This window comes from Acartia tonsa, chromosome 12 (genome assembly GCF_053477335.1).
Source record: "Acartia tonsa isolate MP-2025a chromosome 12, ASM5347733v1, whole genome shotgun sequence".
Classification (NCBI taxonomy): Eukaryota; Metazoa; Arthropoda; class Copepoda; order Calanoida; family Acartiidae; genus Acartia; species Acartia tonsa.
In genome coordinates, this window is record NC_137271.1 from 29,945,491 (window position 1) to 29,960,999 (window position 15,509).

Sequence of the window (15,509 nt, forward strand, 5' to 3'; positions counted from 1 at the left end):
GTTCGAATATCGACCAACACCGCGTCATAACTAAAGATGCTAAAAATAATTCCTACAAATACTATACCGCGTGCACGACATAAACAGTTAGAGTAGGGGTGAGTCTTGTAGCCAAATACAGGTGCAACGTATTACCATGTACAGTTAGGACTTCCAGAGAAATGTCGTGCAATCAAGGATTTTGTTGTCTGAAGGGTGTTTGACCGTGTAATTGTGCACAACATTAAGTACGATTTGGTTTAGAGATACAATAAAATAAGATCTCACGTTCTCTATATGCTTCAGGAAAGACATACATACAAACATACCCTACTTACAAAGAAGCTTTGTTGCTTAGAACTAGGAACCTAGTTTAAATGTTGTCATTATTTATTTAAAAGGTGCACCACGCGTAGATATAAATTTGTCACGAACTAAAAGGATTAAATAAAATTTAAAAATCATTCAGCTACTTGTATTGTTTATAAATGGTGTTATAAAAATGGATATAATGATATACGGGGAAATTATAACAGAAGAAATTTGTCGTCTATTTGGCTTGTTAATATGAAACTCATTTATTGGTCAGTTAGTTCATACAGTAGGAGGGGAGGGGATGGGTAAAGGGGTTGGATGGGATAATTGTTATTTTAGCCAGCAGCGAGTATTACCTTAACATCCAAGTAATAATAAATCTATTGTAATCAAAAACTTGATGTCCCTTACTCTATGTTTTTCCTTTGAGATATTAGTAGCTTTACATTGCTGCGCCACATATGGATATAATTAATACATTTATATGAAGTCAGAATTTAATTTAATTTTATATTTATTTCTCTTATTACATAAATCGTATATTTATATTTTTCTACATTTATTATCAATTTAACATTTAAATCATTCTATTTGTAGAGTGATTGTTTATTTTCTCAAAATTCAATAAAATACCTTGTAAAATTAAACAATATACATTATCCAGTTAGGGACTAGAATCCATTTTTATAGAAGCAGAAATATAATCTATGATTATGGTTTGGACCCTCTAAAACTGTAATCTACCCTTCCACTTTCCCCTCTCTTGGTGAAGATATCTTCAACGCCGATACGATTTTTGAAATGTAAGATTCTACTTTCCCTTCTCTTGGTGAAGATATCTTCAACGCCGATACGATTTTTGAAATTTAAGATTCCACTTTCCCCTTGTTAAAGATATCTTCACCAAGAGAGGCAAAAGTGGAATCTTAAATTTCAAAAATCGTATCGATGTTGAAGATATCTTCACCAAGAGAGGGGAAAGTGGAAGGGTAGATTACAGTTTTAGAGGGTCCAAACCATATTCATAGATTATATTTCTGCTTCTATAAAAATGGATTCAAGTCCCTAACTGTTATCTTTATTAAATAGCTTTTGATAGTTTTTAATCGTTTTTGGCGTTAAGTAAATTTTGTATTATAAAAACTATCAAAATTAACAAAAATGCTACATATTAAACTATAAATTTCAGTTCTTTGTATGATATAACTTCATATTGTAGAAAAATATCTAATTGTAAATAGAATTTAATTATTCTAAATCATTTCTTATAAATAATTCTTTTTAAAAATATGATAAAACAATTATTTCTGTAGGAATTCTAATATTTTTAATATTTACAATAATTTACAACAATTTTAAGAAGCAGCTTACAGTGCCTAATAAAAAATAAAGTCATACTATACAAATGACCAATGATAGGCCAGTATACATTTTACAATTGGTCAATTACTATGTATACTGGCCTTATTAGTCATTTGTATTTTATGACGTAAATTTTATTAGGCTCTGTAAGCTGCTTCCAATTTTAAGATTTTTGTATTCATTTATTTTTTAAAAGTTAAGAGATTTGGACTTAATTAATCCTACCCAAATTTTTAAGTATAAAACTCTTGAAAATGTTGGGAAAAAAGTTTTCCCATTTCTTCTCCTGAGTTTTATTTTCAGATTAAAAGGAAAAAAATTAACTTTAACTTTGAAACTTAAGTTTATAATTTTGATACTTATTGCTTTAAAATCAAGAAAAAATAATAAAAAAAATTCGAAAACTGTTTCTAACCTTCCATTATTAATTTATTTTAAGGCCAAAAAATGTAATAATTTTAATACAGTATTATAAAAAAAAATCAAACGTTACAGGTCAAAAAACCTATAAACTTTTACACAATAACTTGATAATTTCATATTAAATACAAATCACAGTCTATGATTACAATTTTTAAGTTTCTTGTTATAAAATTTATTTTATTTGTGATATAATTTTTCTGTTTTTATGATTATTCCTCAAGGTCTAGATTTTTGGAAGATGTCTTTTGCCATCTTTTGTAACTTGCTCTTTCTGTCACTAAAAAGATTAAAAATAAATAATAGTTATTTATGGCATCGTATTTTTGACAGCTTTCCTCGGATAGTAAAATAAAAAATTAGATTAGTAAAACCAGTTTTGTTAGCCCCAAGGACTATAAAAAGTAATGATTTTATTTTAATTTTCGTGGAAAATTGTCTGTTATACGATGCAAATATGATTTTTAGTATAATTGAGAACTGGTTCTAATACAGCGGATATTAATCGGTTTGGAAACCATACTAGAAATACGATTGTTAAAAGTTTACCTAAGCTAGGACTCGACCCTGCCATTTCTTGTTTCAACTCACCAGAATCTAGAAACAAAGAATTTTAACAGATATTGTCAGTAAACCAACGTCTAACGCTACAGTGATAGGACAATAACTATAAATTCAACGTTACAACAATCGATATGAGGTAAAACTTTGTTTTCATCTAAAAATGGAAATATTTAAAAAAAAACTCTTTAATTAATCTTTTATTTTCATTTTTAAATTTAATCACGTTAATTCTTTTTTAAATGTGGAACTTTTTAGCCGCGACTAAAACAACAGATCTATATTTTTACTCTAATAATAAACTTCAAAATTATAACCCAATTGAATGTTTTTAATTTGTTTGAAACAAGGGATTGCCATATTTGTGTCAGTTTTAGACTTCCAGCTGATTTTTAAAATAGTAAAAGGTTGATTTTCTTGAGGCGGATTTATATGAGTTAAATAAAAATGAAATACCTTGAAGTGAAAGATTTTGTTTCGACTTTTCTTTCCTAATCGGTGCCGTCTGTAACGAGGGCAACTCATCCCTAACATCCGGCAATTCTGTTGTCGGGTGTCGGCTGTCTGTATACCGCCGCCGGATGTACCGTTTCACCTCCCTGCCACTTCCGCCATTGCTACCGGTGCTACCGTGTCCACTTCCGCCGGAGCCCGAGCGCGCCACCGAGCCGCCGCGCGCAGTAGTTTCGCGGTCCACCTCGGCGATCAGGCGGTCCAGGTTGTCAGTCTTTGATCTCATTTCTGAGGATATTGAGGAAAGGCGGGGACTGCTGCTGCCGTTGGATTCAGATGGCAGGCTCAGGCAGCTGGTCGCCATATGGTCATCGCGGATTCGTCTGCAATACAATTTCAAATTAAGATAAAAATCTACAATGGAGTAATATAACAAGTTTTCATCTTAATCCTTTAATTTAAAAAAAACGTAAATTTTACACTTTTTCAACCTCTAATGTTAGATTTTTTTTGTTTAAGATGCAGACAGACATGGAAAATCTATAAAGTTACCTTAAACCATAATGTCTTGTGGTTGTACTTATTCCAACTTCATCTGTTGATACCTACATAGATAGATAGATAGATAGATAGATAGATAGATAGATATATAGATAGATAGATAGATAGATAGATAGATAGATAGATAGATAGATAGATAGATAGATAGATAGATAGATAGATAGATAGATAGATAGATAGATAGATAGATAGATAGATAGATAGATAGATAGATAGATAGATAGATAGATAGATAGATAGATAGATAGATAGATAGATAGATAGATAGATAGATAGATAGATAGATAGATAGATAGATAGATAGATAGATAGATAGATAGATAGATAGATAGATAGATAGATAGATAGATAGATAGATAGATAGATAGATAGATAGATAGATAGATAGTTAGATAGTTAGATAGTTTGATAGATAGTTAGATAGATAAATAGACAGAAAGACAGACAATAGATAGATAGATAGATAGATAGATAGATAGATAGATAGATAGATAGATAGATAGATAGATAGATAGATAGATAGATAGATAGATAGATAGATAGATAGATAGATAGATAGATAGATAGATAGATAGATTGTTAGTTAGATAGTTTGATAGATAGTTAGATAGATAAATAGACAGAAAGACAGACAATAGATAAATAGAAATGCATAGGTAAACAGATAGATAGATGGATTGATTTGTAGATAGACAGACAGGCAGACAGATGATAGATGGATAAACAGGTAGATAGTAGGATATATAGATTGATAAATACCTTAATATCTGGAATAGAATCATTAACCAATGTTTTGACCGAATCCGCTGGACTTGGTTTGTTCTTGTTGGGTACAGGTTTCAACACTAGTGCCACGTCTTGGGAACTACAGTCGCTGGTCAACTTGGATTCAACCTAAACATTTTAACAAGGATATTACATCCATGCACGCAGAGAATTAAACATTGGTTAAAATTAAAATATTATTTATAGAACAGAATTTATTCAATTAAAGCTCAAGCTCATTTGAATAACGAACCTATGGTAGTAGCATCAAAATGATAATAACACAGAGAAAATGGAGATGGTTGGATCAAACTCTAGGAAACACCAAAAATTACCTGGAGGAGACAACTCATAAATGTAAGTTGGAGTGAAGGTTGGTGAAGGGGAAAAACATTTAGGAATGTGGTTGAAAAATTGAGGGATAGAAAAGGAAAGACGGGGATAGTGAAGTGATGGAAGAGTGAAGGCACTTCTAAAAATATTTAAAGATCGGCAACAACAATTTATTACAGAACGTTAGACAGGCAGGACAAAAGCGTTTTAGAAGTCGACCTTTTTTCCGCAAGACAACCTAAACAGGTACAGCCAACAAATATCTTTATAAAATTGGTCGACCTAAACTTCCAAAGGTCAACCTGTGTCTTCTGTGAACTAGGCTAATGAAAAATCTAAGAATCCATGATATCATTTAGTCGGTTTAGTACCTGTTAATTTTCCTGAGGAAAAGGAGCAGATTATAAAACCTTACCCAGAGAGAGAGAGGGGACAACTAGTCCCCAAAGTTTTATAGCAACACTTTCTTATTCGTTGGCTTACCAACTTTGGGGACTTTGATTAGTTGGATCTTTAAGTTGAATGTTCAAACGGTTCAACCACTGATCTTAATATATTGAAGGGATAATTTTGTTTATCATCATTGGAAACGTACATCAATTTATCGGCCATTGTCTTATCCCTTTGGATAACTGTAACTCACCTCTATATTCATGTTTTGATGGCGGTTCGGGGTTGGTGTGACTGACATAGGCGAAGCAGGCGGGCTGAACACCAGCGGCGTGCCGGGCGTCATTAGAGATGACATGTTGATTACAGGTCCGCTTATCCCACCACTTAAAAAAATATGTTATGATTAATATGATGATTCCTGCAACATTTAGGTAGAATGTAGAAAGCGTAACAACGCTATAATCATTACTAAATCCACTAGATCCCATTAACAAATTGTTTTTAAAGTGTTTTCACACAAAGTGAGTATTAAGTACTAACTCCCCCTCCCCCCTCCATTTTTCTAATTTATTTTTAAAAATATAGGAAAGGGAATCAATGCTTAAAAAGGTAACTATTAAAGCGATTACGTCTTCATTTTAAGAAAGCTTCTTATAGGTTTCAAAAGGTTTCATATGATTTAAGCTTTTTTTCTGCCATTTTCTACACTATCTAATACATAGCCCCTAGATGGTAGGGTCGCAGCCGATATTATAGTCAAATATTGGGCTGTTTATTACACTAAAGCTCAAAGTCTTATTAGTTGGAAAACCTTGGTTGATTCATTTAGTTGAGTTTCAACCGCTAATTGTAATCTAAAGAAGGGGTAATTTTGTCTATCATCATTGGGGATTTACATCAATTCATCGGCAATTGTCTTATCCCTTTAGATCCCTTTCAATAAATCCTACCTGCCAACTGTTGTAAAAGCACTGTGGGGTGGCGGCGAGGTGGGTGAAGTTGGTGACATTGGATTCGGCGGCGGGCACAGGTTGACCGGAGATAACGGGTGCAACGGCGACATCGGATTGCTGGGAGTACTCGCGCCGGAGGCGGATAATAGCGGATCACACGGCGATGGTCCTCGACTAGAAAGAAAATGAACGTTTTTATCTAGCTTATACCAACAACGAAATTAATTTTAAAAAAAACACGAAACCTATACATGACTTTCAGCTGTTGTTGGGGGGAAACACTAAGTAAAACTGACAACCTTCATTTTTACAAGAATTTTTTTTTTTTTTTGGGGGGTGGGGGGGGTCGGAGTGAATTCTCTTGGGAGGATTATGGTACCCACAGCTGAAACAGCCAAAAACCTTTTAGAACTATTAAGAAAAGGTGAGTTTATAAAGTTGAGGATTCGCTAGATGTACCAGAAAATAATATTAATGTATTTATCATTGTACTTTTATCTTACACCAGATTATCATGTACACTTTTAGAGTGAAACTTATATCGAGCTAAAAGAACGATTCCCCCATGAACACCCTGTACCCCCATTATTCCTTCATGCTGGATGAAAGAGCTGACCAAAAACTAATGCCCATGTTAGCAACCTAAATTGACGGCAATTTATCCCCTGTCATAATATTCACGTATAATGTACATCCATTACCTGTAAAGTATTGAATCAGTTGGAGTGGTACCAGCACCTCTCATCACAGGTAGATGGATTTCACACGACAGGATTCTAACACCATCACCATCCTGGCTCAATCGACGTAGGATCATTCGCTTACCCATCTGAAGGAAAAGAATGAAAATGAAGGTAGGATATCAGATAATGTAATCTAAATTAGTAAATAAATGGCATTGAAGAGCAGACGGTAACTGAACAGTATAGATATTATTTTTTTTATTTTATTATTCGTATTATGCAATACAATACGAGATTTTTCCGTACAGCTCAGAACCGATTCTAATCCAGCTGCTATTAAACGGATTTATCGCCGTACTGTAATTATTATACACGATATTTTCAATCAAAAAGTACATTTAACAAGTCTTTAAGTAAGTTTTTTTGACGTCAATATAAACATAATATTGTATGATATCAATTTAATAGTTTTGAGTCTAGGAGTTTAGGAATCATGTGTTGACAAGTAATTCATCATTTTATCAATTACCTATTAAAGAGAGAGAGGTGATATGAAAATGGATATATAATACGTGGATATATTGACAAGGGAATAAGTGTCCCTAGTTTAGGTTGCTCATAGGACCTCATTTATTGATCAGTTCTTCATCCAGTAGGGTGGGATGGAATGGGATGGGGAAGGGGGGTTATTTAGGCCAGCTTGGACTACAGTACATGAAAATCTGGTGCAACATCCAAGTAATAATATATCGATTGATATAAACGGGATGTAAAATTAATCTGCTCCCAAATTAAAAGTACAAACTTTAGTCTTGAGTAAATGAAAATATTAAGGTTTAAAAGAAAAATAATCGAGTCAACTCAATAAGATTTTCTCAGATGATATGAGATATTTTTGTTTGCATTTCTTTACAATAGTAAATGTTTAATTATTTTAAACATTAGCAATCTATAGGGTGATTTTAACTGTTTTTAAATATTGATGTTAGGTTTTTCACATAATCCTACATATTAAATAAGAGCGGTGTGCACAGGGTTTGTACAAGGGGTGTTATTTTTTGAGGAGGTGGTAAAAAAGAAAGGCAGGCAATAACACCAAAGCTTTTTTGATGGGGGTAAAGCACAATGTTTCAAGGTTTGAGGGGGGTAATCTAATGTATTTTAAACACCCCTTGCCTCTAGAATATCTATGAAAGCTGGCAGTCCCAATTTCAAGTTTAAGGTTTGTGTTGATACCCCCCTACCTCGCGCTTATGATTGAAATATAATCAATAATGTTAAAATAATTTAGACAGTCTGACCTATCATCAACATCCTTAGCAACAGTTTAAGCAAGGTTATCTTTGAATGTAGCTTTTTTATTACAGAAAAGTTAAAGAAAATGAGTATTTTGAAGAAAAATATATTATTGTTATGATTTTAAGCTACTGATATTTAGAAGCTAATTATAACTTTCTGTAATTTCTTTTTTATTCATTGACAGACTTCAAATATTCAATACAATTGTTCAAATTAAGGTTGCCATTTTTAGTATTTAGCAAACTATATATTTAAAATTCAATAATTCAATTAATTTTTTTTTTTAAATTTGTTGTTGTTGTTTATCTCTTATTTGTAATATTCTACTTGTAAATTAATTTAGTTAGATACATATACAATAACTGCGATAAATTTATCTTAAACTTTAATGACGTACAGTCATGATTTTTTTTAAAGTAAAAAGACTTTTTGCTGTGCTACTTATTCTTTAACTTTTTTTATATTTCACATGAACTCTAGATTCTAATATTTAATGGCAATATTTTAAGGTAATTTTAAATATTATTGAGGGAAATTTAGTGTGATCTAGACAAGCCATGATATCAATTTACTTAAACATATAAGCTTGACAGCTTTATCTATTTAAAAGATAGTTGTTGTAGGTAAAAATTTTATAAATTTATATTTGGGCATGTAAGGGGAAAATGTACTTAAGCACGGAAAATTGAACTATAAATTATGAAATTTTCAATGTTTTTTTTATAGGCAAATTCTTTAATGTCCTAATTTTTCAACCAATAATTGTAATCTACAGAGGTGTTTTTTTTACATTTATTATAATAGGTGATGTACATAAATTTTTCATGCACTTTCTCTAAGATCTCTGGGTTTTGAGCTAATTTGGTAACTCTATTCTAATAATGACAGTAAAGTTGATTTTTATTACCTTTATTTTGCCATCCTCTTCAGTATGATCATCTGCCTGGTCGCTGCCTGCCTGTACAGCCGGGGGACTGCTGGGATGTTGGACGCCTGCCATGGTAGCCATACCTGCCCGCTGTGGCGGCAGTACCACGCTAGGTATACCTCCTAATAAGATGGATATAAAGATATCTTTGAGAACATAGCTTAGTTAAGCCAAGAGGTAATATGATCAATCAATAGTTACACAATAAGGATGACATTGTCAATATGTAGCGGAGCTCAAAAATCATGAATAGAACTACCGACAAAGAATAAATTTTTATATGTTTTGTTAACCATATTTTTTGTAGCAAGTAAATCATATGATAGATAATCATTTTAATCTACACAACAAATCATCTTTTTATCTTGAGGAGCAACCTAGAAAATTACATTTCTTCTTTAGCAGACTGATAGACAGACCAAGTGAATTATAGAGTACACCATGTTTCTTTTTTTTAATTTGAACATGCTTGTGTTAAATATATTTACCTGGCCCAGGACCATGAATAGGACCATGTCCAGGTCCATGGGGTTGTGGGTGTTGTTGTCCTTGTTGTGCAGCTCCCTGGGGGCCTCCCACAACACCCTGCTGTAATCCAGACATGTTGATCTTCAGGGAACCGGTTACTATGCCTAAATAATTATTTTCATATTCAGGAACGTAGAAACGTAAAGTGGATTTGCTTAGGGAAATGCGCGAAGCGGACGAAATATTTTAGCAGCCCCAATTTGAAAATTGTATGGAAATTTATTCTTGATTTCATTGTACTGTGTTAAGTTAAACTTTTAAACTTCTGAACCAATAATTTTAACTTACATAGTACATTTTGATAATTTTATTAAACATAATTTCAGGAATATCAATTTCCATTTCAACATCCCTTAATATCTTTGAAAATATTTCATTATCAAATCAAAATAATTCGTTTTTTTATTAACCTTAATAAAAATGTACAACCATAAGATTAAAACCAGTTTTTTAGCCTTCGGCATCTCGGGGCTCAAATGAACTGGTTTTATTCTTATTATTGTACATTTTATATCTGCGGAAAGCTGTTTATAATACGATGCGATAAATAACTATTAATTTCTCTGAAATTTGCCCTCACCATGAGAAGAATGGGCGGTTGTTTTATCCTTCTTGGCTCCTTTAGGTGGTGGACCATTGTTCATAGACTCAGTTGATGGGGTTCTAAATAGATAGAAATTGATAGATAGATAGATGAATGGATAGATATATAGATTGGCGATTAGATAGTCCTTTTGGTGATGTTCCATTGGTGATGTTCATAGACTCAGTTGATGTGGTTCTAAATAGTTAGAAATAGATTAATAGATAGATAAATTGATAGATGAATAGATATTTTTTTAGGTAGTGGGCCATTGTTCACAGACTCATTAAATGGAGTTCTAAATAGAAAAAAAATAGATAAACAGATAGCTGAATAGATAGTCCTTTAGGTGGTGTTCCATTGTTCATAGACTCAGTTGATGGAGTTCTAAATAGATATAAATAGATAAATAGATAGATGAATGGATAGATGGACTGATAGATGAATAGATAGTTCTTTAGGTGCTGGACTCAGTTGATGGGGTTCTAAATATATTAAAAGATAAACATTTAGATGAATAGGTAAGGGAAATTGGTTAAAGACTCAGTAGATAGGGTTCTAAATAGATCAGCAGATAGATTAATAGATAGATGATTAGATGGTCCTTTAGGCAGGGATCGGAAGCCGCGCGTAAGCCGCGTGTAAGCCTCAGTGAAATCGTCATTTTATCACTATAAAATTTAGCTGGATGTATAAAACTGTCTCTTTAGTAGACAATCCTTCTTTCAAAAATTTCTTTTTCTGCTCACAAGCAGGTTTAAAACTGAGGCTTATGCGCGGCTGAGGCGCGGCTTCCGAACCCTGCCTTTAGGTCATGAATCAGTGTTCATGTTGTTGTTGTTGTAGCCTGGCGCAGCTCTCTACCGTTATCATCGAATTCTCGGCCATCAAGGAGGCCAAGGAATCTAGCAGCTTCAACTGGTTTAGTCCAAAGGTCACGAACTTTTAGGTCTGTAGGTTTGGCCACACAATTGAATAGATGTTTAGAGGTGTGTGGCTCTAACTGGCAATCTGGGCAGATATCTTGCACATCATTTCTAATTCTGGACAGGTAGCTGTTTAGCATAGAGCTATAGCCTGACCTTAATTGAGACAATTTAGTGCGAGCTTTTCTGGGCAATTTTCTCTCTGAATCATCAATTGCTGGTGCAGGAGTGTTAAGGACAGGGTTAACTGCTTGGTTGGATATTGTTCTGGCAACGCTATCTGTGTGTATTTTCTTTAGTAACTTTTTATGGTTTTGTCCAGTGTGGTTGTTGTTTTTGGTGAGTTTTTTGATGTATTTACCATGTTCTGTAACTAAAGTGTTCTTCATTTTCCGTGGAGCTCTGTGATTGGGGTTTATAGTATTAGGATGTGTGTCTTGTTGTGTGTTGAGTAGAAATTGGCGGGAAAGCATTTCACAATGATCCTTGACAGGCATCATCTTGCTTTCTGAATGTAGATGGTCTTGACTGGTCATTTTAACACATCCAAGGGCTGTCCTCAAGGCGGCATTTTGTGCTGCTTGGAGTTCTTGCCATTTACTATCACATACAGAGGGGCTCCAGATAGGGCTGCAGTAGTTAATAATAGATTGTCCTATAGCTTTATATGTTGGTATTAGCACTTCTTTATCTTTACCCCAAGAAGTACCTGCCAGGGCTTTGAGAATATTATTTCTGGAGTGTACTTTGGTTTTAACGTTGTCCGCATGGTGTCTGAAAGTGTGGAGATTGTCAAATGTGACACCCAAGATTTTTGGTTGTTTAACAGTGGGGACTTTGTTGTCGTTGATAAAGATAGGAAGTTCTGTGTTAACTTCTCCTGGAGCTGTTGTGAAGATGGTTGCTGTTGATTTTGGTGCAGATATAAATAGATTTCTTTCTTTAAACCAATTGTCAAGTGTGTTTAAGTAGACATTTATTTCTTGGCATATTGGTTCAATTAGTGGACCAGATCTGGCGACAGTAGTATCATCTGCATAGGTACATAGTTTGGTTCCCTCTGGAGGTTGTGGCATCTTGGCCATGTACAAATTAAAAAGTACAGGTGAGAGGACTCCTCCTTGGGGGACTCCCTGGCGCATCTTTCTGTAACTAGATTTGGATCCTCTGAATTCTACATAAGTCTGTCTCCCCCTAAGGTAAGAACAAAGAAACCTTTTGATATTGTCATTTAGTTGGAGCTCTAGGATGTCTTCAAGGAGCAGGTCGTGATCAACTGTATCAAAAGCTCTAGATAAGTCGATGGCAATGGCAACTGTTCTGTTGACAGGTTTCTTTTGGTTGAGGCCGTTGGTTATTTTGATGTTTAGTTCTTGTAGGGCAGTTGTTGTTGAGTGTGCTTTACGGAAGCCATGCTGATGGTTAGCCAATTTTATGGAAGCTGAGATTTCTGGTAGTAAGACACTTTCCAGAGTCTTGGCCATAGGTGATAAAAGAGAGATTGGTCTGTAGCTGGAACCTTCATCAGCTGGTTTTCCAGGTTTAAGGAGGGGAATGATTCGGCCAACTTTCCAGATTGAAGGGATGGTGGCTGTGTTGACACATGTATTAAAGATGTTGGTCAAGAAGCGGATTCCCTTTGGACCAAGGTGTTTTAGCATAATTGGAGATATGTCGTCAGGTCCTAGTGCTTTGGAATTTTTAGCTTTCTTGATCGCCTCCCTAACCTGGGCTGTTGAAATTTTTACCTTAGGGTCTGCTGGTTGGACTTTCAGATGGCGAAGAACTTTCCTAGACTTTTGTTTTGGTTTTTTGTCAGAGTGTGGTGTATATTGGCTGTTGAATTTTTGTGCTAGTTTCCTGGGGTTGTGATGTATTTTGTTGTTGAACTTTATTCCTTGGTTGTTGGGTTGTGATGGTTGGCTGTTAAGATTTTTGATGGTTGTCCACAGCTTTTATGAGTTTGGTTGACAACTGTCCAGGTGATCTTTCCACTTTTGTTGTTTATGTTCTCTGATCTTGGTATCTATGTTTTTGTTAAGATCTTTTAGTCTAGGGTCTAAGGAATTTGATTTTCTGATTTGATCTCTTTCTTCAATGAGTTTCATTGCTTCTGTTGGGATCTCATGAACAGTTCTCATGATCCTTCCAGCTGGAATGTGTTTCTTTGCAGCATTTATGATGGTTTTTTGAAGATACTTTTCATCTTTGTGAACATTTATGTTGCGTGCATTAGAAAGAGCCTTTTCTGTTGCTTCAGTGAACTTTGACCAGTTGGCTTTGGCAAAGTTTATGTATAGTTTGTCCTGTGATTTCCTCTTTTTCATGTCAGCTGTAATATTAATGAGGATTGGGAGGTGGTCTGAACTCATTTTTACTTCCGTTTTCCAGGTACTGGAGGCTAGAAGTGAGTTGGACGCTATACTAATATCTGGAGCTGTGCTGGTTCCATTGAAGATTCTTGTTGGTTGATCTTCATTAAGAATGCCAAATGGTTTATCAGCAATGGTATCAGCTAATTGATTCCCTCGGGCATCTGTGTTTGCCTCGGAATGCCACAATTCATGATGTGCATTCACATCACCTAGAATCATTGCATTCCCTTCAAGGTTGTCAAAGATTTTGTCAATGGGTGGGACATATCCTGGTTGGCAACTACTTTGAGGGGGTATGTAGATGTTGCGTATTTTCAGGTCACCATCCTTGCCAGGGATGTTTATTGTCAAGGTTTCCAGGTGGGGGTCATTGGCTAAGCTTGGTGGGATGTCTTCTTCATGAAAATTTATGTCTTCATGGACAAGGAAAGCTAAGCCTCCCCCTTTGTCTCTACCTCTATCTTTCCTTAGGAATGTGTAGTTTTTGCTTTAGGATGTTTTGATTTAGAGGTCAGTTTTGTTTCTTGAACTGCTGCGACTTTGATGTTGTTTTTGTCCAAGTGGTGGAGAAGTTCATCTAGTTTGCTATTGAGGCCATCAATATTATATTGTAGTATTGGGAAGTCAATAAAGGTACTAAGAAAGAGAGGGAATGTCTGATTGAGCCAATAGGAGAATCACATCGGAATTTACATTGGATCTCATTGGTTGAAATTGTGTACACATTTTGCTACGAAGGCATGTTTTTTTTCATTTCATACATACATAAAAGTCAGCTGTTAACAGTATATTTTCTTAGTAGAAAGCTTTGCGGAATCAAAATTAATTGCCCAAAAATTTCGTTTACAATTTGAAAGCTTGAAACAAAGTTGGATTCTTAAAAAAAAAGTTAGGCTGGCAACTCGCTGGTGAGGCAAAATTATTTTTGTGAAAAATCCTCCAAAATCAAATAAAAAAATTTACAAAAATGAAATAAAATCTTAAGAGGGTTATTAACATATGATTTTGTTTAATTTTTGTAGATTTTTAATGTGCTTTTGGATGATTTTTCACAAAAATAATTTTGCCTCACTATCGAATAGCGAGTCTATCATTTTTTAAGAATCCACATCAGCTTGAGTCGCAAGTAAACAATACTTTTGTCTGCTAGAAATGTTCTCTCTTAGATTTGACGAAAAAAGGGTTCAGAATATTCTTCTACTCTTCTATTTCTATTGGGAAGTCTAAGTGGTGATGGGGGGTTGATCGTGGGGGAGGGGGTTGAGCAGGGGGGGTGGGGGGCTGTGGGGGGACGGGAGGGGGGACAGGAGGGGTGACAGGGGGGCAGCATGGACCTCTCCAGGTTTTAAGTTTCTGACGTTCTTTTGTTGATTTTAGGCCAGAGCATTTAACATGCAACCATTGATGGCAGTTGGTGCATTCTACGGCTGTTGGTGTTAGGGGTTTCGAGCATAGATGACATGGCCAGGGCGGACCTGGGTTTTGTTCGATACCAGCACGTATTAGTAAGAGCCGAATAAGGCATGCTGGTGTTGCCTTATCCTTTGTCGACCTAGTTAAAAACTCGAGGTAGCTGAGCAGGTTGCTTCATTGTCACGTGATTTAAAAAAGGACTGATGAAGTTGAAACTGCAGATGGTGGGTGTTGTTGCTGTTGCTGTGGTGGAGAGGCGACGTAGACACGGTCAAAGTACTCTCCAGTGTTCATAGATTCAGTCAATGAAGTTCAAAATAGATAGAAATAGATAAACAAATAGAATAATAGATAGATTAATAGCCATTGTTCCAGGACTCAGTTGATCGGGTTCTAAATTGATAGAAATAGATAGTAAAAGGAGTTCTAGTAGATAAATAGATAGATAGATAAAAATACATAATACCTAACAGAACTAATATATTCACTCTTGTCTCTCTTCTTACCAAACCATCAGATATTTAGATAGATAGTCAAGAAGATAGATAAATAGATGGATAGATAAAAATGTATAATACCTAACAGAACCAGTAGATTCACTCTTATCTCTCTTCTTACCAAACTATAAGTGATAGATAGATAGATAGTCAAGAAGATAGATAAATAAAAATGTATAATA

The 15,509-nt window shown here is 34.6% G+C and overlaps 1 protein-coding gene across 4 annotated transcripts in view; it reads right to left on the minus strand.

Annotated features, from left to right (window-relative positions):
- Positions 1 to 1,250: 1,250 nt before the first annotated feature.
- Positions 1,251 to 15,509, minus strand: part of LOC145334575 (uncharacterized) — an 80,219-nt gene continuing 65,960 nt past the window's right edge. For all 4 annotated transcript variants that reach the window (XM_080180073.1, XM_080180071.1, XM_080180072.1 and 1 more), the window contains 11 exons: positions 10,114 to 10,196; positions 9,494 to 9,637; positions 8,985 to 9,127; positions 6,797 to 6,924; positions 6,093 to 6,269; positions 5,393 to 5,525; positions 4,411 to 4,545; positions 3,643 to 3,695; positions 3,094 to 3,473; positions 2,626 to 2,673; positions 1,251 to 2,356 (listed from right to left, as the gene is read on the minus strand). In XM_080180073.1, coding sequence (XP_080036199.1) covers positions 2,289 to 2,356; positions 2,626 to 2,673; positions 3,094 to 3,473; positions 3,643 to 3,695; positions 4,411 to 4,545; positions 5,393 to 5,525; positions 6,093 to 6,269; positions 6,797 to 6,924; positions 8,985 to 9,127; positions 9,494 to 9,637; positions 10,114 to 10,196 — 1,492 coding nt within the window. In that variant the 3' untranslated portion in view covers positions 1,251 to 2,288. The remainder of the gene's footprint in view (positions 2,357 to 2,625; positions 2,674 to 3,093; positions 3,474 to 3,642; positions 3,696 to 4,410; positions 4,546 to 5,392; positions 5,526 to 6,092; positions 6,270 to 6,796; positions 6,925 to 8,984; positions 9,128 to 9,493; positions 9,638 to 10,113; positions 10,197 to 15,509) is intronic.